General features: G+C 40.9%; 1 protein-coding gene across 1 annotated transcript in view; it reads right to left on the bottom strand.

The window, feature by feature from the left end:
• Positions 1-25,725, bottom strand: part of Vps13D (vacuolar protein sorting 13D) — a 772,012-nt gene that overhangs the window by 454,694 nt on the left and 291,593 nt on the right. Inside the window, exons 33-35 of the mRNA XM_071670877.1 lie at positions 20,187-20,257; positions 5,118-5,545; positions 3,317-3,468 (exon numbers count right to left, since the gene is read on the bottom strand). Coding sequence (XP_071526978.1) covers positions 3,317-3,468; positions 5,118-5,545; positions 20,187-20,257 — 651 coding nt within the window. The remainder of the gene's footprint in view (positions 1-3,316; positions 3,469-5,117; positions 5,546-20,186; positions 20,258-25,725) is intronic.

Raw genomic sequence — 25,725 nt, 5'->3', positions numbered from 1 at the left:
AGTACCACCCAAACACCTCTCTTTCCTCTTTCACTAGCAACATTACTTCTTCATCCCACCACTCATATCCCTTTCCAATTTGCCCACCTCCCATCTTTCAAATGCTACAAGCATCTCTTTCACATGCTATCACTGTTTCCCTAAATACCTCCTCATACCCTAACCACTACCCTCATTTCATTTGCTATCACCTTTTGCCATTCTACACTCAATCTCTCCTGGTATTTCTTCACACAAGTCTCCTTTCCAAGCTCACTTATGCTCACCACTCTCTTTTCCCTAATGTTGTATCCTCTTTTAAGAAAGTCTTCACAAGATAGTGATCAAACCTCCCACTGGCTGCCCCTCTCCACACATTTATATCCAAAAGTCTCTCTTTTACATGCCTATCAACTGATATGTAATCAAATAATCCCCTTAACCATCTCCCCTACTCACATATATATACTTGGGTAGATCGCTCATTCTAAACCAAGTATTCTCAATCACCAGTCTTTTTTCTGCACAGAAATCCACAAGCTCTTCACTATTTCCATTCATATTACTGAATGCCCCATGTGCCCCAGTTATACCCTCAACTGCCACATTACTTACCTTTGCATCTAAATCATCCACTGCTAATACCTGGTCTCTTTCATCAAAACTCTTGACACATTAACTCAGCTGCTTCCAAAACACTTGCCTCTCATGACCTTTCTTCTCATGGGCAAATGCATAAGTACCAATAACAACACATCTCTCACCATCCACGTCCACATCAATCTAGAAGTTACTTTGTAACACACACCCACAAAACTTTCAGGAGTAGTGTTACTCCTTCCTTAGCTCTTGCCCTCTCATCAACCTCTGATTTTACTCCAAAGACATCTCCCAGCCATTCTTACCCTTTATCCTTGAGCTTTGTTTCACCCAGAGCCAGAACATCCAGGTTTCTTTTCTCAAAAATACTAATTATCTCTCCACTATTCTCATCTTGGTTACATCCACAGATGATTGTGGTGATGCAAATGATGCAGATGTCATGAGGGAAGTAAAAAAAGCAAGCAAAAGGGATTGCATCACCTTACAAAGGAATCTAAACAGACTCCTAAGCTGGTCTGAAACGTGGATGAGGAAATTTCAATGGAGCAATTATAAACTAATGAGGACTAGACCCAAAGATAGCCTCAATTTTATTACCTAGAGGAAATAAGCTTCAGGATTGTGAGTGTGAAAGGGACTTCTGATTCAACAATGTCCCTAACCTGTCACAAGAGTTCAATATTAGGAGAATAGTTAAAGAGACAAACTGCCTTCTGGTAAATTTCAGAACAGCTTTCAAATATATGAATAAGGAAATATTTAGTAGCATGTTCATAAAATACATAAAACCAAAACTAGAATATGCTTCTCAGACTTGGTCAACACACCTGAAGAAGCATGAAGATCTCAAAGAGAAGGTCTAAAGGAGGGTAACAAAGATGGTGCCATGATTAGGGGAGCTAAGTTATGGGGAAAGATTGGAAGCTTTAAATTTTCCTACCTTGGAAGAGAGAGTGAGAGGTGATCTAATGACAGGTCTTTGAGAGATGTACGGATAGAGGAGCCAAAAACATAAAATGAAACTATGTAAGAAACTTATAAATGAGAATGTAAAGACAAAAACGTTTATAGTTCAAGAATGGCATATAAATGGAACATTCTGACTGAGAAAATGTTTAATTCAGACAGCTGCATACATAAATTTAAGAGGCTGTATGACAGTAGAGTGTTTTCAAGAGCTATATGGTCAAGTTTAAATGGCTGTAACAACTATAACAATGCTTTCTGAAGCTTTGTTACTCTAGATACAACTAATATATCTAATAAGTCTAGATGAAGTACCTCACAACTATCTATCTATCTATCTATAGCTTTGATGCCCATTCCCTCTAGGAACTCACATCAAAGGGGTGGCCATGGCAAAAGAGTCTCCACTTATTCTTGTCCTTACATGCCTCCCTCACATACACCATTCCAATCATTCTTCTACCATTCATCTTCCTCCAGAACTTTTCTACTGTTCTTCCCCATGTCATGGGTGGATTTCCTCTCACACCAACTCCTTCAATTGTACTATCATACACTCTTTCTTGTAAACTCCCTATCCTGTGTTCTTTCCACATGCCCAACCACCTCAAAGCATTACATTTCATCCACTCTAATACTCCACAATTCATTCCCTGCCATATCTAATCTCTCTTATACACCCTCATTAATTTCTTCATTCCATCTAGTCATACCACATGCTCCCCTCTAATAACTCATTTCCACAGCGTGGGCTCAGAGGACCCTCTGACTCTGCATAACTAATAAAATGATTATGCAGATGTATTTAAAACTTGCCAACACATATTAGCCAAAGACACATTAGCCTTTTCATTGATGGCTCTCATTTTCTTGCAATTTAGGCAAATCAGTAAAGTATTTCTACAGAATATTGTAAGCAAAGAGACCTATTTCAATCAGGCTCTTGTTCCTTCCACTTGGAACTAATGCATAGATTAAACTTAAAGTCCTTTCAAAATCATTCAACAATGGGTATCAAAGTCACAGATTCACACAATTATGGTCATCTATCAGCTGGGATAAGGTACAATCTACTGTCAACAACATCAAGTAGAATCATTTCCTTACACACTGTTAAGTTCCTTTTTTCCAGGAAGAATGTTATGGATATTCTTCTTATTTTACCATCGTATGGAGGGACCACTTTAACAATCTGAGACATAGCAATGCCAAAGTAATAACCAATATACTAATGAGGGAAAAGTTAAACATTGTAATTAAGTAAAGTACCATGAAGAAATCTAAGCCTTTCTTCTGTGCTCTGCAAAGATGATAAGCTTGGGGCTCACTTACATTAAAAGTCATTTGAGTGCAAAGATGAACTCTCCTCGTACCATAATTCTTAAAGAAGAAGTTCATCAAGTACTCTTAAGTTCTGAACTCATCATTAACCATTTTTATATCTTATAAGATAACAGGAATAGAAATTATTTTCCAAAACCAGGAAAAAATAAAAGTTAGGCAATAAATGTTTCCACCTACAAGAAGAATCTCAATAAAATTAATTGAGTAGAATGTCAATGCATTACATCATCAAATACAGCATAAACAGTTATTAAATCAACTGCCAATCCATTTTAGTGAAGGATGTATTACTGGCATCAACTGATGTTCCAAATATAAACATTTAGCAGAATAATTCCAAACTATTCTATGTACATTTTTAGAAGAAACCATAACCTTTTTGATATATAATATGAAACGACCCAAAAGTGAAAATCTGACATACCTCAGGAGGCTGTGAATGATAATGGTATTCGGGCAAAGATGGAATCGGTTCTCCCAAATTGAATGTTAAAAGGCCACGGATTAACTTGTAGTCTGCTGTATCAATGGTAACGTGGACCTTATTCACTGTTCCGTGGATACTCATATCAGGCACTGGAAACAAGTGTGAATTAAGATATATCATGAATAATCAATCTTTAAATATCATCCCTATAAATCATCCTTAAAATACTCTGGAAAATTTAGACTCAAAAGTAAGGTTGGACTAGGGATCCTAGTTCAGCAAATAACATCTAAAGCAAGGCCTTCTACACAAGTGGAATTACTACAACCACAGTTGACAAATGACTTTGGACCATATGGATGAGGGGAACATGAGAAAACAAAATAATGACTATAAGATGATGGAAGTTATCAACACTTTCAGAAAGGAAAAACTAGACATGTTTGGTTTATATAGACAAAGCTGCAAGGTTATGGACCTTGGAGTAGAACAAAGTGATGGCAGGAGATCAGACAAACAAGATGAAATACATATGGTTGTGCAAGAGGAACTATGGTAGTGTTCATGAAGAATAAGGAAGCATAAAAAGTTTGATTGCAAGTGTCAGCAACAGAATAGCTGATGCAAGGTTTAAGTGCATGAAAGGAAGAATGTGTATTTTGGCTACATATACACAATAAAAAGACATAAGTGGAAGTTAAGGATGCTCCCAACAAAGAACTTGGAAGAGCAATACAGAAAGTATATCTAAAGGAGGAATTGTAAGTGATGGATGACTTAAAGAGATGGGTGAAAGTGAAAGTTGTGGGGGTTGGTAGGTCAGCATGGAGTCTCTGGTGTGAATGACAATGGCTGAACTGTAATTACTTATTCATACAGTACAACAAAAGAGTTCTATACTCTCTTGAACTCTCTATTGCTTTAAACATTTCTGTAATGCCAGCAATCACAGTTTTCTTGTTTATTTAAGCTTACCTGTTCCAATCATCCACCATCCTTACACTAAGATAGTTCTTTATATCCTTTCTAACAAGCTTCCTGCCTATCTTCTTGTGACTCCTGGTGACTCTGATGTGGCATCTCTTGAAGAGCCCCTAAAGAGGGATGAACAGCTGAGCTGAATGATGCAATCAAGATTCAAACCTATGTGCTCAACCCTGGGCACCTTTTGGATGCATCACAGTCAGGAATGCTAACCACCACACCACAGAAGTCCATATACATGGTAAAATCTAGCAGCCTAAACCAGTACAATCAATGCATACAGCAGAACATAAGGAACAGAGAAGAATGTAGATTTTAAGGGAGAGCCACAAAGCTGTCCACTAAGGAGGTACAGGAGATAAGGGACCTGATAACAACTTTCAAGTTTCTAAATCAGTTGGATGATAAAGACCAGGAACAGTTCTTCAAAAGATGCAGCACCACAGTAACCAGAGGCAATGACAAAACACAAAGCAAAAATCAGTTAGAAAGGGTGTTAAGAAACATTGTTTTAGTGTTACGGTGGTGGATGGTTGGAATAAACTAAAAATGAGACAGTGAATGCTGGCAGTTTACAAAGGTTTAAAAGGCTACTTGAAGGCACAGAAAGTTTAGGAGAGTGTGCCACACAAGTTTAAAGCTCTCTCCCTGAACTGTAGAATAATGTTGAATGAGAGTCTCATGCCAATAAACACACAGATAATCTTGTGCAGAAATTACCAGTACTAGAAATTCAAAATATCAAAAACTTTGTACATGCAACAGAATATATTCCATTAAAGAGGAATTAAGAAATACAGATAACAGTACAAACCTGCATGACAAATGGTTGAATCCAAGTTTCTTTCCAGCTGTAACTTGAGAGCACACTTGTCACGTAACATAGATATTCCCTGTCGTACCACAGAATACGATCCAAACATCCATTCAACATCTTCTATAGAATGAATGCTCTCTTTGCCTTCACTTGTTTCTTGTCTTTCCATTCCTAGATATGTGCAAGGTTCCTGCCTTTCTCCCTTTCTAGTGCTATATGACTTCTCTTGGGATGATCTAATGCCTGTGTAAATGTCCATGTTAACTAGGTCAATGTACATGACATCCAGAAGACATTCAAAAGGCTGTGAGTTGTTTTCCATAGTTGCTCGCTGTCTCTGGTCTCCTTCAGCATCAGAGTCACTTAAATGTGACAAACCCAGTTCTCGATGTCGACTGTGTGACCGTGATCTTGAGTCACGTGATCTAAGAGAAAATGAAAGACAATAACCTGTCTATCCACCCATCTGTTAGTTTATCATCTTCAACTACATTCACTTTTAAATGTGGAGTGTCAAGTAAATATATAAACTTTTTCAAGGAATCAACTGCAAAAGTGATGTTCCAGCCCCAACCCTATAAATTGGTAAAAGAGCAGGAATGCCTTATTCCCAAAGGGAGGCCTGCAATCTTTTAAGTTCCCTCAGAGTTGCTATCTCATAAGTCTCAATAAAATTTCACTTTCAATAAACTAAACATGGATAAAGGGAAAAACCAACTGAAGTGAATCAGTGGAAAATATTCTCAACTTTCTATGCTGGGTCAAACAGGACAGAGAAGACTCATCTGAATGTACTTTTGAAAAATGGCTAATTCTACACGAACATTCTACTGAACAAGAAACCCTTCCTTGGCAGATAATCTTCCCCTCCAGTTTTTACTTTTCCAAAAGAAGGAACAGAGAAGAAGGACAAGTGAGGATGTTTCCCTCTTAAGCTCAGTCCTCTGTTCTCAACACCACCTCACTAACACGGGAAATGGCGAATATGTATGAAAAAAATTTCTTTTCCCATGCTTATCTTTTTGTATCATTAAAAACCTAACAAAACATAAACAAAGAATAATAAATGTAAATATAGTAGTAGTAGTAGTACTAGCAATAATAATGGATTGAACCAGGGCATGTGAAGAGTCTGGGGTAAACCATGGAAAGTTCTGTGGGGCCTGGATGTGGAAAGGGAGCTGTGGTTTCGGTGCATTATACATGACAGCTAGAGACTGAGTGTGAACGAATGTGGCCTTTGTTGTCTTTCCCTAGCGCTACCTCGTGCACATGCTGGAGGAAGGGGTTTGTTATTTCATGTGTGGCAGGGTGGTGATGGTAATGAATAAAGGCAGACAGTATGAATTATGTATATGTGTATATATACATATGTCTGTGTGCATATATATATATATGTATACATTGAGATGTATAGGTATGTATATTTGTGTGTGTGGACGTGTATGTATATACATGTGCATGTGGGTGGGTTGGGCCATTCTTTCGTCTGTTTCCTTGTGCTACCTCGCTAATGTGGGAGGCAGCGACAAAGTAAAATAAATAAATAAATTCATTTTTTCTTTCATACTATTCGCCATTTCCCGCGTTAGCGAGGTAGCGTCAAGAACAAAGGACTGGACCTTTGAGGGAATATCCTCACCTGGCCCCCTTCTCTGTTCCTTCTTATGGAAAATTAAAAAAAGAAAAAAAATGAGAGAGGAGGATTTCAGGCCCCCACTCGCTTCCCTTTTAGTCGCATTCTACGACACGCAGGGAATACGTGGGAAGTACTCTTTCTCTCCTATAACCAGGGATAAAAAAAATATATAAATAATAATAATAATAATAACAAAATAATAATAATAATAATAATAATAATGAGGATTGGCGGAATGCGTGCATAGTGCCATTGTACAAAGGCAAAGGGGATAAGAGTGAGTGCTCAAATTATAGAGGTATAAGTTTGTTGAGTATTCCTGGTAAATTATATGGGAGGGTATTGATTGAGAGGGTGAAGGCATGTACAGAGCATCAGATTGGGGAAGAGCAGTGTGGTTTCAGAAGTGGTAGAGGATGTGTGGATCAGGTGTTTGCTTTGAAGAATGTATGTGAGAAATACTTAGAAAAGCAAATGGATTTGTATGTAACATTTATGGATCTGGAGAAGGCATATGATAGAGTTGATAGAGATGCTCTGTGGAAGGTATTAAGAATATATGGTGTGGGAGGAAAGTTGTTAGAAGCAGTGAAAAGTTTTTATCGAGGATGTAAGGCATGTGTGCGTGTAGGAAGAGAGGAAAGTGATTGGTTCTCAGTGAATGTAGGTTTGCGGCAGGGGTGTGTGATGTCTCCATGGTTGTTTAATTTGTTTATGGATGGGGTTGTTAGGGAGGTAAATGCAAGAGTCCTGGAAAGAGGGGCAAGTATGAAGTCTGTTGGGGATGAGAGAGCTTGGGAAGTGAGTCAGTTGTTGTTCGCTGATGATACAGCGCTGGTGGCTGATTCATGTGAGAAACTGCAGAAGCTGGTGACTGAGTTTGGAAAAGTGTGTGGAAGAAGAAAGTTAAGAGTAAATGTGAATAAGAGCAAGGTTATTAGGTACAGTAGGGTTGAGGGTCAAGTCAATTGGGAGGTGAGTTTGAATGGAGAAAAACTGGAGGAAGTGAAGTGTTTTAGATATCTGGGAGTGGATCTGGCAGCGGATGGAACCATGGAAGCGGAAGTGGATCATAGGGTGGGGGAGGGGGTGAAAATCCTGAGGGCCTTGAAGAATGTGTGGAAGTCGAGAACATTATCTCGGAAAGCAAAAATGGGTATGTTTGAAGGAATAGTGGTTCCAACAATGTTGTATGGTTGCGAGGCGTGGGCTATGGATAGAGTTGTGCGCAGGAGGATGGATGTGCTGGAAATGAGATGTTTGAGGACAATGTGTGGTGTGAGGTGGTTTGATCGAGTGAGTAACGTAAGGGTAAGAGAGATGTGTGGAAATAAAAAGAGCATGGTTGAGAGAGCAGAAGAGGGTGTTTTGAAGTGGTTTGGGCACATGGAGAGGATGAGTGAGGAAAGATTGACCAAGAGGATATATGTGTCGGAGGTGGAGGGAACAAGGAGAAGAGGGAGACCAAACTGGAGGTGGAAAGATGGAGTGAAAAAGATTTTGTGTGATCGGGGCCTGAACATGCAGGAGGGTGAAAGGAGGGCAAGGAATAGAGTGAATTGGAGCGATGTGGTATACCGGGGTTGACGTGCTGTCAGTGGATTGAATCAAGGCATGTGAAGCGTCTGGGGTAAACCATGGAAAGCTGTGTAGGTATGTATATTTGCGTGTGTGGACGTATGTATATACATGTGTATGGGGGGGGTTGGGCCATTTCTTTCGTCTGTTTCCTTGCGCTACCTCGCAAACGCGGGAGACAGCGACAAAGTATAATAAATAAATAAATAAATAATAATAATAATAGTAAAATCGAGTAAGTAACGTAAGGGTAAGAGAGATGTGTGGAAAAAAAAAGAGCATGGTTGAGAGAGCAGAAGAGGGTGTTTTGAAATGGTTCGGGCACATGGAAAGAATGAGTGAGGAAAGATTGACCAAGAGAATATAGGTGTCGGAGGTGGAGGGAACGAGGAGAAGAGGGAGACCAAATTGGAGGTGGAAAGATGGAGTGAAAAATATTTTGTGTGATTGGGGCCTGAACATGCAGGAGGGTGAAAGGAGGGCAAGGAATAGAGTGAATTGGAGCGATGTGGTATACCGGGGTTGACGTGCTGTCGGTGGATTGAATCAGGGCGTGTGGGGCATCTGGGGTGAACCATGGAAAGCTGTGTAGGTATGTATATTTGCGTGTGTGGACGTATGTATATACATGTGTATGGGGGTGGGTTGGGCCATTTCTTTCGTCTGTTTCCTTGCGCTACCTCACAAACGCGGGAGACAGCGACAAAGCAAAAAAAAATATATATATATATATATATATATATATATATATATATATATATATATATATATTTTCTTTTTTTTTTTATACCTCGTCGCTGTCTCCCGCGTTTGCGAGGTAGCGCACAAGGAAACAGACGAAAGAAATGGCCCAACCCCTCCCATACACATGTACATACACACGTCCACACACGCAAATATACATACCTACACAGCTTTCCATGGTTTACCCGGGATAATGTTCTCGACTTCCACACATTTCTCAAGGCTCCCAAAATTTTCGCCCCCTCCCCCACCCTATGATCCACTTCCGCTTCCATGGTTCCATCCGCTGACAGATCCACTCCAAGATATCTAAAACACTTTACTTCCTCCAGTTTTTCTCCATTCAAACTCACCTCCCAATTGACTTGACCCTCAACCCTACTGTACCTAATAACCTTGCTCTTATTCACATTTGCTCTTAACTTTCTTCTTCCACACACTTTACCAAACTCCGTCACCAGCTTCTGCAGTTTCTCACATGAATCCGCCACCAGCGCTGTATCATCAGCGAACAACAACTGACTCACTTCCCAAGCTCTCTCATCCCCAACAGACTTCATACTTGCCCCTCTTTCCAAGACTCTTGCATTTACCTCCCTAACAACCCCATCCATAAACAAATTAAACAACCATGGAGACATCACACACCCCTGCCGCAAACCTACATTCACTGAGAACCAATCACTTTCCTCTCTTCCTACACGTACACATGCCTTACATCCTCGATAAAAACTTTTCACTGCTTCTAACAACTTGCCTCCCACACCATATATTCTTAATACCTTCCACAGAGCATCTCTATCAACTCTATCATATGCCTTCTCCAGATCCATAAATGCTACATACAAATCCATTTGCTTTTCTAAGTATTTCTCACATACATTCTTCAAAGCAAACACCTGATCCACACATCCTCTACCACTTCTGGGTTGAGGGTCAAGTCAATTGGGAGGTAAGTTTGAATGGAGAAAAACTGGAGGAAGTAAAGTGTTTTAGATATCTGGGAGTGGATCTGGCAGCGGATGGAACCTTGGAAGCGGAAGTGGATCATAGGGTGGGGGAGGGGGCGAAAATCCTGGGAGCCTTGAAGAATGTGTAAAAGTCGAGAACATTATCTCGGAAAGCAAAAATGGGTATGTTTGAAGGAATAGTGGTTCCAACAATGTTGTATGGTTGTGAGGCATGGGCTATGGATAGAGTTGTGCGCAGGAGGATGGATGTGCTGGAAATGAGATGTTTGAGGACAATGTGTGGTGTGAGGTGGTTTGATCGAGTAAGTAACGTAAGGGTAAGAGAGATGTGTGGAAATAAAAAGAGCGTGGTTGAGAGAGCAGAAGAGGGTGTTTTGAAATGGTTCGGGCACATGGAAAGAATGAGTGAGGAAAGATTGACCAAGAGAATATAGGTGTCGGAGGTGGAGGGAACGAGGAGAAGAGGGAGACCAAATTGGAGGTGGAAAGATGGAGTGAAAAATATTTTGTGTGATTGGGGCCTGAACATGCAGGAGGGTGAAAGGAGGGCAAGGAATAGAGTGAATTGGAGCGATGTGGTATACCGGGGTTGACGTGCTGTCGGTGGATTGAATCAGGGCGTGTGGGGCATCTGGGGTGAACCATGGAAAGCTGTGTAGGTATGTATATTTGCGTGTGTGGACGTATGTATATACATGTGTATGGGGGTGGGTTGGCCCATTTCTTTCGTCTGTTTCCTTGCGCTACCTCGCAAACGCGGGAGACAGCGACAAAGCAAAAAAAAAAAAAAAAAAAAAAAATAATAATAATGATTATAATAATAATGATGATAATAATCTTTTTTTTTTTCCTTAGTCGCTGTCTCCAGCGTTTGCGAGGTAGCGCAAGGAAAAATACGAAAGAAATGGCCCAACCCACCCCCATACACATGTATATACATACACGTCCACACACGCAAATATACATACCTAAACATCTCAATGTACACATATATATACACACAGAGACACATACATATATACCCATGCACACAATTCACACTGTCTGCCTTTATTCATTCCCATCGCCACCGCGCCACACATAGAATACCATCCCCCTCCCCACTCATGTGTGCGAGGTAGCACTAGGAAAAGACAACAAAGGCCCCATTCGTTCACACTCAGTCTCTAGCTGTCATGCAATAATGCCCGAAACCACAGCTCCCTTTCCATATCCAGGCCCTACACAACTTTCCATGGTTTACCCCAGACGCTTCACATCCCCTGATTCAATCCATTGACAGCACGTCAACCCCGGTATACCACATCGATCCAATTCACTCTATTCCTTGCCCACCTTTCACCCTCCTGCATGTTCAGGCCCCGATCACTCACAATCTTTTTTACTCCATCTTTCCACCTCCAATTTGGTCTCCCTCTTCTCCTTGTTCCCTCCACCTCCGACACATATATCCTCTTCGTCAAATTTTCCTCACTCATTCTCTCCATGTGCCCAAACCATTTCAAAACACCCTCTTCTGCTCTCTCAACCATGCTCTTTTTATTTCCACACATCTCTCTTACCCTTACATTACTTACTCGATCAAACCACCTCACACCACACATTGTCCTCAAACATCTCATTTCCAGCACATCCATCCTCCTGCGCACAACTCTATCCATAGCCCACGCCTCGCAACCATACAACATTGTTGGAACCACTATTCCGTCAAACATACCCATTTTTGCTTTCCGAGATAATGTTCTCGACTTCCACACACTCTTCAAGGCTCCCAGGATTTTCGCCCCCTCCCCCACCCTATGATCCACTTCCGCTTCCATTGTTCCATCCCCTGCCAAATCCACTCCCAGATATCTACAACACTTTACTTCCTCCAGTTTTTCTCCATTCAAACTTACCTCCCAATTGACTTGACCCTCAACCCTACTGTACCTAATAACCTTGCTCTTATTCACATTTACTCTTAACTTTCTTTTTTCATACACTTTACCAAACTCAGTCACCAGCTTCTGCAGTTTCTCACATGAATCAGCCACCAGCGCTGTATCATCAGCGAACAACAACTGACTCACTTCCCAAGCTCTCTCATCCCCAACAGACTTCATACTTGCCCCTCTTTCCAAAACTCTTGCATTTACCTCCCTAACAACCCCATCCATAAACAAATTAAACAACCATGGAGACATCACACACCCCTGCCACAAACCAACATTTCCTGAGAGAGGCAAGTTGTTAGAAGCAGTGAAAAGTTTTTATCGAGGATGTAAGGCATGTGTACGTGTAGGAAGAGAGGAAAGTGATTGGTTCTCAGTGAATGTAGGTTTGCGGCAGGGGTGTGTGATGTCTCCATGGTTGTTTAATTTGTTTATGGATGGGGTTGTTAGGGAGGTAAATGCAAGAGTCTTGGAAAGAGGGGCAAGTATGAAGTCTGTTGGGGATGAGAGAGCTTGGGAAGTGAGTCAGTTGTTGTTCGCTGATGATACAGCGCTGATGGCGGATTCATGTGAGAAACTGCAGAAGCTGGTGACGGAGTTTGGTAAAGTGTGTGGAAGAAGAAAGTTAAGAGTAAATGTGAATAAGAGCAAGGTTATTAGGTACAGTAGGGTTGAGGGTCAAGTCAATTGGGAGGTGAGTTTGAATGGAGAAAAACTGGAGGAAGTGTTTCCAAGTGTTTTAGATATCTGGGAGTGGATCTGGCAGCGGATGGAACCATGGAAGCGGAAGTGGATCATAGGTTGGGGGAGGGGGCGAAAATTCTGGGGGCCTTAAAGAATGTGTGGAAGTCGAGAACATTAGCTCGGAAAGCAAAAATGGGTATGTTTGAAGGAATAGTGGTTCCAACAATGTTGTATGGTTGCGAGGCGTGGGCTATGGATAGAGTTGTGCGCAGGAGGATGGATGTGCTGGAAATGAGATGTTTGAGGACAATGTGTGGTGTGAGGTGTTTTGATCGAGTGAGTAAAGTAAGGGTAAGAGAGATGTGTGGAAATAAAAAGAGCGTGGTTGAGAGAGCAGAAGAGGGTGTTTTGAAGTGGTTTGGGCACATGGAGAGGATGAGTGAGGAAAGATTGACCAAGAGGATATATGTGTCGGAGGTGGAGGGAACAAGGAGAAGAGGGAGACCAAATTGGAGGTGGAAAGATGGAGTGAAAAAGATTTTGTGTGATCGGGGCCTGAACATGCAGGAGGGTGAAAGGAGGGCAAGGAATAGAGTGAATTGGAGCGATGTGGTATACCGGGGTTGACGTGCTGTCAGTGGATTGAATCAAGGCATATGAAGCGTCTGGGGTAAGCCATGGAAAGCTGTGTAGGTATGTATATTTGTGTGTGTGGACGTATGTATATACATGTGTATGGGGGTGGGTTGGGCCATTTCTTTCGTCTGTTGATTGGGTTGATTGGAAAGGGTAGTGAGTGTTGGGATGAAGAAGTAAGATTATTAGTGAAAGAGAAGAGAGAGGCATTTGGACGATTTTTGCAGGGAAAAAATGCAACTGAGTGGGAGATGTATAAAAGAAAGAGGTAGGAGGTCAAGAGAAAGGTGCAAGAGGTGAAAAAGTGGGCAAATGAGAGTTGGGGTGAGAGAGTATCTTTAAATTTTAGGGAGAATAAAAAGATGTTCTCGAAGGAGGTAAATAAAGTGCGTAAGACAAGGGAGCAAATGGGAACTTCAGTGAAGGGCGCTAATGGGGAGGTGATAACAAGTAGTGGTGATGTGAGAAGGAGATGGAGTGAGTATTTTGAAGGTGTGTTGAATGTGTTTGATGATAGAGTGGCAGATATAGGGTGTTTTGGTCGAGGTGGTGTGCAAAGTGAGAGGGTTAGGGAAAATGATTTGGTAAACTGAGAAGAGGTAGTAAGAGCTTTGCGGAAGATGAAAGCCGGCAAGGCAGCAGGTTTGGATGGTATTGCAGTGGAATCTATTAAAAAAGGGGGTGACTGTATGTTCACTGGTTGGTAAGGTTATTTAATGTATGTATGACTCATGGTGAGGTGCCTGAGGATTGGCGGAATGCGTGCATAGTGCCATTGCACAAAGGCATAGGGGATAAGAGTGAGTGAACAAAATTATAGAGGTATAAGTTTGTTGAGCATTCCTGGGAAATTATATGGGAGGGTATTGATTGAGAGGGTGAAGGCATGTACAGAGCATCAGATTGGGGAAGAGCAGTGTGGTTTCAGAAGTGGTAGAGGATGTGTGGATCAGGTGTTTGCTTTGAAGAATGTATGTGAGAAATACTTAGAAAAGCAAATGGATTTGTATGTAGCATTTATGGATCTGGAGAAGGCATATGATAGAGTTGATAGAGATGCTCTGTGGAAGGTATTAAGAATATATGGTGTGGGAGGCAAGTTGTTAGAAGCAGTGAAAAGTTTCTATCGAGGATGTAAGTCACGTGTATGTGTAGGAAGAGAGGAAAGTGATTGGTTCTCAGTGAATGTAGGTTTGTGGCAGGGGTGTGTGATGTCTCCATGGTTGTTTAATTTGTTTATGGATTGGGTTGTTAGGGAGGTGAATGCAAGAGTTTTAGAAAGAGGGGCAAGTATGCAGTCTGTTGTGGATGAGAGAGCTTGGGAAGTGAGTCAGTTGTTGTTCGCTGATGATACAGCGCTGGTGGCTGATTCATGTGAGAAACTGCAGAAGCTGGTGACTGAGTTTGGTAAAGTGTGTGAAAGAAAGAAGCTGAGAGTAAATGTGAATAAGAGGAAGGTTACCAGGTGCAGTAGGTTTGAGGGTCAAGTCAATTGGGAGGTAAGTTTGAATGGAGAAAAACTGGAGGAAGTGGAGTGTTTTAGATATCTGGGAGTGGATTTGGCAGCGGATGGAACCATGAAAGCGGAAGTGAATTATAGGGTGGGGGAGGGGGCGAAAATTCTGGGAGCGTTGAAGAATGTGTGGAAGTCGAGAGCATTACCTCGGAAAGCAAAAATGGGTATGTTTGAAGGAATAGTGGTTCCAACAATGTTATATGGTTGCGAGGTGTGGGCTATGGATAGAGTTGTGCGCAGGAGGGTGGATGTGCTGGAAATGAGATGTTTGAGGACAATATGTGGTGTCAGGTGGTTTGATCGAGTAAGTAATAATAAGGTAAGAGAGAGATGGGTGGTAATAAAAAGAGTGTGGCTGAGAGAGCAGAAGAGGGTGTTTTGAAATGGTTTGGTCACATGGAGAGAATGAGTGAGGAAAGATTGAACGAGAGGATATATGTGTCAGAGGTGGAGGGAACGAGGAAAAGTGGGAGACCAAATAGGAGGTGGAAAGATGGAGTGAAAAAGGTTTTGAGTGATTGGGGCCTGAATATGCAGGAGGGTGAAAGGCGTGCAAGGAATAGCGTGAATTGGAATGATGTGGTATACCGGGGTCGACGTGCTGTCAATGGATTGAACCAGGTCATGTGAAGCGTCTGGGGTAAACCATGGAAAGTTGTGTGGGGCCTGGATGTGGTAAGGGAGCTGTGGTTTCGGTATATTATTACATGACATCTAGAGACTGAGTGTGAACGAATGTGGCCTTTGTTTTTTCCTAGCGCTACCTCGCACACATGACGATGGAGGGGGTTGTTATTTCATGTGTGGCGGGGTGGCGATAGGAATGAATAAAGGCAGACAGTATAAATTATGTACATGTGTATATATGTATATGTCTGAGTGTGTATATATATGTATACATTGAGATGTATAGGTATGTATATTTGCGTGTGTGGACGTGTATGTATTTACATGTGTATGTGGGTGCGTTGGGCCATTCTTTCGTCTGTTTCCTTGCGCTACCTCGCTAACACGGGAGACAGCGACAAAGCAAAGTAATAATAATAATAATAATAATAATAATAATAATAATAATAATAATAATAATATTAGATTTTCTTTTCATACGATTCGCCATTTCCCGCATTTGCGAGGTAGCGTTAAGAACAGAGGACTGGGCCTTAGAGGGAAAATCCTCACCTGGCCCCCTTCTCTGTTCCTTCTTTTGGAAAATTAAAAAAAAACGAGAGGGGAGGATTTCGAGCCACCCACTCCCTCCCCTTTTAGTCGCCTTCTACGACACGCAGGGAATACGTGGGAAGTATTCTTTCTCCCCTATCCCCAGGGATAAATAATAGATGTATATATGTATGTATTTTTCGTTTTTTTCATATTATACTAATTCACTGTCTCCCGCATTTGCGAGGTAGCACAAGGAAACTGACGAAAGAATGGCCCAACCCACCCACATACACATGTATATACATAAATGCCCACACACACACATGTAAATACCTATACGTTTCAACATATACATACATATACATACACAAACATACACAGGTATACATATGTACATATCTACACTTGCTGCCTTCATCCATTCCTGTCATCATCCCTGCCACACACAAAATAGTATCTCCCCCTCCAGCATGGCAGCACCAAGAACAGACAAAAAAGGCCACATTTGTTCACACAGTCTCTAGCTGTCATGCGTAATGCACCAAAACCACAGTTCCCTTTCCGCATTCAGGCCCCACAGACCTTTCCATGGTTTACCCCAGATGCTTCACATGCCCTGGTTCAATCCATTGACAGCACGTTGACCCCAGTATGCCACATCATTCTAATTCACAGTTTTCCTTGCATGCCTTTCATCCTCCTGTATGTTTAGGCCCCAATCACTAAAAATCTTTTTCACTCCATCATCCATCTCCAATTTGGTCTCCCGCTTCTTCTTCCCTCCACTTCTGACACATATCCTCTTTGTTATTCTGTCCTCACTCATTCTTTCCATGTTTCCACACCACTTCAACATGCTCTATTCTGCTGTCTCAACCACACTCTTTTTATTACCACACATCTGTCTCACCCTTTCATTACTTACTTGATCAAACCACCTCACACCACATATTGTCCTCAAATATTTCATTTCCAACACATCCACCCTCTCTGCACAACCTTATCTACAGCCCATGCCTCGCAACCATATAACAATGTTGGAACCACTATTCCTTCAAACACCTATTTTTGCTCTCCGAGGCAACATTCTCACTTTCCACACATTCTTCAACCCTCCCACAACCTTCGCTCCCTCCCCCACACTGTGACTCACTTCCACTTCCAAGCCTCCATCTGCTGTTAAGTCCACTCCCAGATATCTAAGACACTTCACTTCCTCCAGTTTTTCTCCATTCAAACTTACCTTCCAATTACCTCGTTCCTCGACTCTACTGAACCTAATAACCTTTACTCTCAGCTTTTTTCTTTCACACACTTTACCAAACTCAGTCACTAACTTTTGCAGTTTCTCACCTGAATCAGCCACCAGTGCTGTATCATCAGTGAACAACAACTGATTCACTTCCCAAGATCTCTCATCCACAACAGACTGCATACTTGCCCCTCTCTCCAAAACTCTTGCATTCATCTCCCTAGCCATCCAATCTATAAACAAATTAAACAACCATGGAGACATCAAGCACCCCTGCTGCAAACTGACATTCGCTGGAAATCAATCACTTTCCTCTCTTCCTACTTGTATACATGCCATATATCCTTGGTAAAAACTTTTCACTGTCTCTAGCAACTTACCTCCCACACCATATACTCTTAATACCTTCCACAAAGCATCTCTATCAACCCTATCACATGCTTCTCCAGATCCATAAATGCTTAAGGATTGGCAGAATGCATGCATGCATGCATAAAGGTGAGTGTTCAAAATACAAAGGCATAAGTTTGTTTAGTATTCCTGGGTAATTATAATGGGAGAGTATTGACTAAGAGGATGAGGGCATGTACAAAGCATCACACTGGGGAAGAGCAGTGTGGTTTCAGAAGTGGTAGAGGATGTGTGGATCAGGTGTGGTTTGGAGAATGTATGTAAGATATACTTAGAAAAACAGATGGATTTGTATGTAGCATCTATAGTTCTAGAGAAGGCATATGATATGGCTGATAGAGATGCTTTGTGGAAAGTCTTATGAGTATATAGTGTGGGAGGTAAGGTGCCAGAAGTGATGAAAAGTTTCTACCAAGGAAGTAAGGCATGTGTACAAACAGGAAGAGAGCAGAATCATTGGTTCCCAGTGAAGGGTGGTTTGTGGCAGGGGTGTGCGATGTCCCCATGGTTGTTAAATTTGTTTATGGATGGGGTGGTTATGGAGGTAAATGCAAGAGTTTTGGAGAGAGGTGTGAGTATGTAATCTGTTGGGGATGAGAGGGCCTTGGAGAGAGGTGTGAGTATGTAATCTGTTGGGGATGAGAGGGCCTGGGAAGTGAGTCAGTTGTTGTTCGCCGATTAGACAGATCTGGTGGCTGATTCAAGTGAGAAACTGCAGAGGTTGGTGACTGAATTTAGAAAAGTGTGTGAAAGGAGAAAGTTGAGAGCAACTGTGAATAAGAACAAGGTTATTCAGTTCATTAGGGTTGAGGGACAAGTTAATTAGTATGTAAGTTTGAGTGGAGAAAAACTGGAGGAAGTGAAGTGTTTTAAATATCTGGGGGTGGACTTAGTAGTGGATAGAACCTGAAAGCAGAAGTGAGTCACAGGGTGGGGGAGGGGGCAATGTTTCTGGGAGCAATGAAGAATGTGTGGAAGGACAGAACGTTATCTCGAAGAGGAAAAATGGGTATGTTTGAAGGAATAGTAGTTCCAACGATGTTATATGGTTGTGAGGCATAGGCTATTGATAGGGTTGTATGGAGGAGGGTGGATGTGTTGGAAATGAAATGTTTAAGGACAATATGTGGAGTGAGGTGGTTTGATCAAATAAGTAATATGAGGGTAAGAGAGATGTGTGGCAATAAAAAGAGTATGGTTGAGAGAGAAGAAGAGGGTGTGTTGAAATGGTCTGGACATATGGAGAGAATGAGTGAGGAAGATTGACAAAGAGGTTATATGTGTCAGAGGTGGAGGGAACAAGAAGCGGGAGACTTAATTAGAGGTGGAAGGATGGAGTGAAAAAGATTTTGAGCGATCGGGGCCTGAACATACAGGAGGGTGTGAGGCATGCAAGGAATTGGAATGATGTGGTATACTGGAGTCGATGTGCTGTCAATGGACTGAACCAGGGCATGTGAAGCATGTGGGGTAAACCATTGAAAGGTCTGTGGTTTCTGGGCATTACACATGACAGCTAGAAACTGAGTGTGAACAAACGTGGCCTTTTTTGTCTGTCTTCTTGGGACTACCTCACTGAAGCAGGGGATAGTGATGTTTTTTTTCTTGTGGGGCAGGGTAGCGGCAGAAATGGATGAAAGCAAGCAAGGATGTGCTAAAGTGATTTATGTGAAAGTCTGATAAATTGTCAGGGCCTGAAACAAGAAACTTCTTTATGGGAGTGAACAGTATGTGGGCAGCTTTTTCTGAGTGAATTTTGTGTAGGCTTTTTGTGACTTTTATTTTAGGGGTGAGTTTGCTTTTTGGCTAATCTTTGAGTAGCCATTGAGTATGTCTGTGTGTTCTTTGGGAGAAAGGATATCACTGAAATGGGTCAGGAGTACTTCATGACTGGGGGCTGAGTGGTTGCAGTAAGGGTGAATCTTCTTTAACGTGTCAGCATTGGTCAGATATAGCATTCATAAGACAGCCTATGAAAGGGCATTCAGATACTCATGCTATCTCAGGGAGGAAAAAACTGCTCTCCTTTATCAAGAGAAGGCACAGCCTGTCATCTGCACAGCTGGTGATATGTTAGACTTTGCATTAAAATTTCTGCATGAACATGAAACCTGTTTTAAGGCATTCCCCATGACTTGCCAAGTAAGCTTTAGTTTACTCAAACATTCTGTCAAGGAGGTCTCAGGATTCACAAAGGGAAGACATATCTGTAAGGGTCTGAGCAAACTTCCCAGAATGATATGAAGAAAAGAAGGATGAATTAATCAACAAAACATCAAATGTACATACACTGGGGGGTTTAATGTTACTTAAGCCTGCAGCTATACTAATTTCTCTGTGAAGGTTTACAAAAGTACAGTTTGAAATACTGGCTGCTGAATATCCTTTTCAGGTTCTCAGATATGCTATAGTAATTTGTAAGAGATACCTCAGAAATGTGCATATACTGCCAAGCTCTAATCTGTAAGGATAACACAACTGTGAAACTACAGTTAAGAACAAATAAAGATTGAATATACAATTTTCATAACCTTACCAACCTTGACTGGGATCTGGTGGTGGAAGTTCCACACTGACTCACTAGTCTGTCTTCCAAATTCTGATGCTGCACCTGTCAAAACAAGAAAGCAAAATTCTTAACTTTTGCACAACTTTTTATACGTTCGTATAATGTCTGCACTCAGAGCTTCATCATCAAGCTCATTCCTTTCATCCAAAACCCTACTGCTATGCTAAAAAAATATCTTTATATCTTTTCTACACTGTATTGTGTTTAGCTTCTTGTTATGACCTCTCTTTGCCTGCATCTTTCTAAACATTGCTAATTTTCAATACTGTTAATCTGAATGAGAAACCTAAAAGATGTGATCAATGCTCTCCTGATTCTTCTTTCTTCCAGTGGGGATGAATCTATGACTTCTAACTTCTTCCTATAACTCAGCTCTCATCAATTCGAGCACCATATTTACTTCCTTCCTCTTGACCTTTCCTGCTATATCTTTATGATCCTTAAAGTGCCGGGATCAAACTTGAGACGCATAACCTATTAATCCTAAACCTATAAAGATGGGAAGAGAGAGAAACTATGGAAAACACTAAAATTCTAGAGCACTTCATAAGAGGGAGTCTTATGCTTTTGGTCTTGACCACATTCAAAAAGCTGTCTCCCCCAGTCTGAGGAATTCTGGTCTCCCTTGATAACACCATAGATTACATTCCAAGAATAGGTCCAAAGCAACGATATGTTTCTATCATAAAAGGATAAAAGGGGGAGTTTTGCTTCCAGTGAATGTCAAAATTCCACTTTTAAAGTTTTGTACTATATCATATCTAATGTACACAATCATATTAATTTTACATCAAAATATTATGTGTTATTTAATTAATACTATTATTATGCATGCAAAAATCTCTGCCTCCCCTTCTCCCACATTCATCAGTTCTTCAAATCCTTTTTTTATCTTTTCATTTCCTCCTTTTGACTCAACAACTTCCCTTCTTTAGTTGTCATATTAACATTTTCACTCTTACAGCCACCTGTTTACTTTTTCACCTAAATATTTTCTCTTAATTTTCACTCAATTTTCTTCCAATATATTCATCTCCTCTTTCTTTGCTTTCCTCCATCAGCTTCTTAACATTTTGCTTATATATTCTCTTTTACTTAACTTGCACTGGTACATTCCTTTCAGGATATCTACCATATGTCTTTTTCTTCTCTTCCCTCTAACAACATTTCTAATGTTTTTCATCTGCCATGCACTTTTTCTTATATTCTTGTCTCTCACAATCTTGTATCCAACTACTAATTCTATAACCTTTAACAGTCTTTCACTAAACACCTTAAACTTATTTACACATGACTGCACTTTCACTTCAATGTTCTGTCACCCTTCTCTCATACTCTTTTTGAATCTATGTACACAAAATCCTTTTCAAAGTTTCTCTGTTACTCTTTCCTTATCCTGCTATACTTGTTCCATGCTATCTTATACCCTGTGAATGTGGCTGATTAGAGTGCCATCTATATCTTTGCCCTTACACACCTCAAAGCTAGTCTCCTTTATCATATCTTTTATTAAGTCATTCCTTCCTTTTTCTTCCTGTTCCCTCTGTATTAGAGGCTTGAGGTACCCATACCTCTACTCCTCCACAGGAAATTTCACAGAATCTCTCAACACCAAACCCTGGTTTCTGGTTACTGAATTCTATTTCCTAATCTACATTACCATAGAAATTATTGAGGTTTATGTAGTTTCACAATTATATCTCCACTTAATTTCTTGTCTCAACTCTGCTCTTTTAATGTCCTCTTTTACCATATATCTAAACTTGAGCTTTTCCAACTGGTGCACTGTATATAATGTTCTCAAGTCCATGCTGTGAGTGAAAATAAGATCTTGTAACGATGCTGTATCAATCCCTCTCATCCTTGTTTGCTCCCTGACATGTTGCCACAGGAAATTTTCCTGTATACACTCTAAAATTTGTGTCTCCAAGACTCCCTGTCACCACAGGACTCCAAACTGACCCAGGTCTAGCTAGTCTCCTTTATCATATCTTTTATTAAGTCATTCCTTCCTTTTTCTTCCTGTTCCCTCTGTATTAGAGGCTTGAGGTACCCATACCTCTACTCCTCCACAGGAAATTTCACAGAATCTCTCAACACCAAACCCTGGTTTCTGGTTACTGAATTCTATTTCCTAATCTACATTACCATAGAAAGTATTGAGGTTTATGTAGTTTCACAATTATATCTCCACTTAATTTCTTGTCTCAACTCTGCTCTTTTAATGTCCTCTTTTACCATATATCTAAACTTGAGCTTTTCCAACTGGTGCACTGTATATAATGTTCTCAAGTCCATGCTGTGAGTGAAAATAAGATCTTGTAACGATGCTTTATCAATCCCTCTCATCCTTGTTTGCTCCCTGACATGTTGCCACAAGAAATTTTCCTGTATACACTCTAAAATTTGTGTCTCCAAGACTCCGCTATCACCACAGGACTCCAAACTGACCCAGGGTATCTCTTTATAATTGAAATCCCCCATTATCAATACTTTAAAACCTCTAAGAAGTGAGTGTTCCACTGCTTCATGTACCATCCTTATTGTTCCTTCACTGTTATCATTGTATATTTGTTCTGGTTCACTGCAATGATTTGGAGGACTACATCATAATAACACCAGTATGCTATTCTTCCCTACAATTACTATTCCCATTATATGATGTCCGAATGTGATGGCTGAACAACATATACAGTATTAGCAGGTAATCATCAGCAATAATCAATCATTCATATTATGATTATTGCCACCATTATTAGCTTAAGCATTAGGTAAGACATTTCTGAAGGAAAGAGCTACATATAATAATCAACACAAAAGACTACACCAGGGCATGTGAAGTACCAGGGGTAAACAATGGAAAGTTCTGTAGGGCCTGGTTGTGGATAGGGAGCTCAAGATTTGGCACAGTATAAAGGATAGCTAGAGAATGGATGTGAATAGATGTGGCCTTTCTTCGTCTATTCCTGGCATTACCTTGCTAACACGGGAAATGGCAATCAAGCATTAAAAAAGAAAAAATATGACCTATATAAGGTACAGAATGGTAAGTGAGTAGATTGAACAATACAGGTACCAAACCATTTATCTGGATTCCAGAAAACTGGAAGTTCCAAAAATCCCAACATTTTTGAAACTGGCTCGTTTTGAATGTGGTGGACTTCATGATTATACAGACCCTGCTTTAGAAGGTCATTAATGTGTATTTCCTCAATACAATTTTGTTCTTTATTTTTCATTGATTATTTCATATTTTATGCATATATTAGGCCATGTTCCAGAAAACTGGAAAATCCTGAAATCTGGGTCGCCTATAGTCCCAAGCTTTCTGGATAAATGGTAACAATTGCCATCTTTATTATGCTTCTACATGGAACTATGTAAAATGGCACTAACTACCTTAGAAGCTAACTTAAAGCATTTCTTTCAATCAGATGCCAAAGTGGTTACACTAGTCCCTGAAACTCATTGAAAACATTAGATGACAATTTGGTGTCACTGGTAGGCAAAGTAATATTTTGCTTTTTCACCACAGCACACTCCCTGATCCTCTGCTTTCCCTAGGAGTCCCAGGTATTCATTTCATCTTATAATTCAGGTGCCCTCACCACATAAATGTTTCTTGAGAGAGTTTTTCAAATGTTAATACCTTTTAGTATTTTCTAACATATTTAAGTTTATTCTATTATACTTAATCGCTATTTCCCACATCAGCGAGGTAGTGACAGGAAACAGACAAAGAATGGCCCATCCACTCATATACACATATAGATGTGTTTGATGATTGAGTGGCAGATACAGGGTGTTTTGGTCGAGGTGGTGTGCGAAGTGAGAGGGTCAGGGAGAATTGTTTGGTAAACAGAGAAGAGGTAGTGAAAGCTTTGCAGAAGATAAAATCCAGCAAGGTGGTTGGTTTGGATGGTATTGCAGTGAAATTTATGAAAATAGGGGGTGACTGTGTTGTTGATTGGTTGGTAAGGTTTGTTGAATGTGTTTGATGATATAGTGGCAGATATAGGGTGTTTTGGTTGAGGTGGTGTGCAAAGTGAGAGGGTTAGGGAAAATGATTGGGTAAACAGAGAAGAGGTAGTAAAAGCTTTGCGGAAGGTTATTTAATGTATGTATGATTCATGATGAGGTGCCTGAGGATTGGCGGAATGCTTGCATAGTGTCATTGTACAAAGGCAAAGGAGATAAAAGTGAGTGCTCAAATTACAGAGGTATAAGTTTATTGAGTATCATTAAATTATAGGGAGAATAAAAAGATGTTCTGGAAGGAGGTAAATAAAGTGCGTAAGACAAGGGAGCAAATGGGAACTTCAGTGAAGGGCGCAAATGGGAAGGTGATAACAAGTAGTGGTGATGTGAGAAGGAGATGGAGTGAGTATTTTGAAGGTTTGTTGAATGTGTTTGATGATAGAGTGGCAGATATAGGGTGTTTTGGTCGAGGTGGTGTGCAAAGTGCGAGGGTTAGGGAAAATGATTTGGTCAACAGAGAAGAGGTAGTAAAAGCTTTGCGGAAGATGAAAGCCGGCAAGGCAGCAGGTTTGGATGGTATTGCAGTGGAATTTATTAAAAAAGTGCAAGGGTTAGGGAAAATGATTTGGTAAACAGAGAAGAGGTAGTAAAAGCTTTGCGGAAGATGAAAGCCGGCAAGGCAGCAGGTTTGGATGGTATTGCAGTGGAATTTATTAAAAAAGGGGGTGACTGTATTGTTGACTGGTTGGTAAGGTTATTTAATGTATGTATGACTCATGGTGAGGTGCCTGAGGATTGGCGGAATGCGTGCATAGTGCCATTGTACAAAGGCAAAGGGGATAAGAGTGAGTGCTCAAATTACAGAGGTATAAGTTTGTTGAGTATTCCTGGCAAATTATATGGGAGGGTATTGATTGAGAGGGTGAAGGCATGTACAGAGCATCAGATTGGGGAAGAGCAGTGTGGTTTCAGAAGTGGTAGAGGATGTGTGGATCAGGTGTTTGCTTTGAAGAATTTTTTTTTTTTTTTTTTTTTTTAATACTTTGTCGCTGTCTCCCGCGTTTGCGAGGTAGCGCAAGGAAACAGACGAAAGAAATGGCCTAACCCCCCCCCATACACATGTATATACATACGTCCACACACGCAAATATACATACCTACACAGCTTTCCATGGTTTACCCCAGACGCTTCACATGCCTTGATTCCATCCACTGACAGCACGTCAACCCCGGTATACCACATCGCTCCAATTCACTCTATTCCTTGCCCTCCTTTCACCCTCCTCCATGTTCAGGCCCCGATCACACAAAATCTTTTTCACTCCATCTTTCCACCTCCAATTTGGTCTCCCTCTTCTCCTTGCTACCTCCACCTCCGACACATATATCCTCTTGGTCAATCTTTCCTCACTCATCCTCTCCATGTGACCAAACCACTTCAAAACACCCTCTTCTGCTCTCTCAACCACGCTCTTTTTATTTCCACACATCTCTCTTACCCTTACGTTACTCACTCGATCAAACCACCTCAC

Source organism: Panulirus ornatus, chromosome 16 (assembly GCF_036320965.1).
Source record: "Panulirus ornatus isolate Po-2019 chromosome 16, ASM3632096v1, whole genome shotgun sequence".
NCBI lineage: Eukaryota > Metazoa > Arthropoda > Malacostraca > Decapoda > Palinuridae > Panulirus > Panulirus ornatus.
The sequence above is the reverse complement of the archived record's forward strand: the minus strand, read 5'-3'. Positions and strand labels throughout refer to the sequence as shown.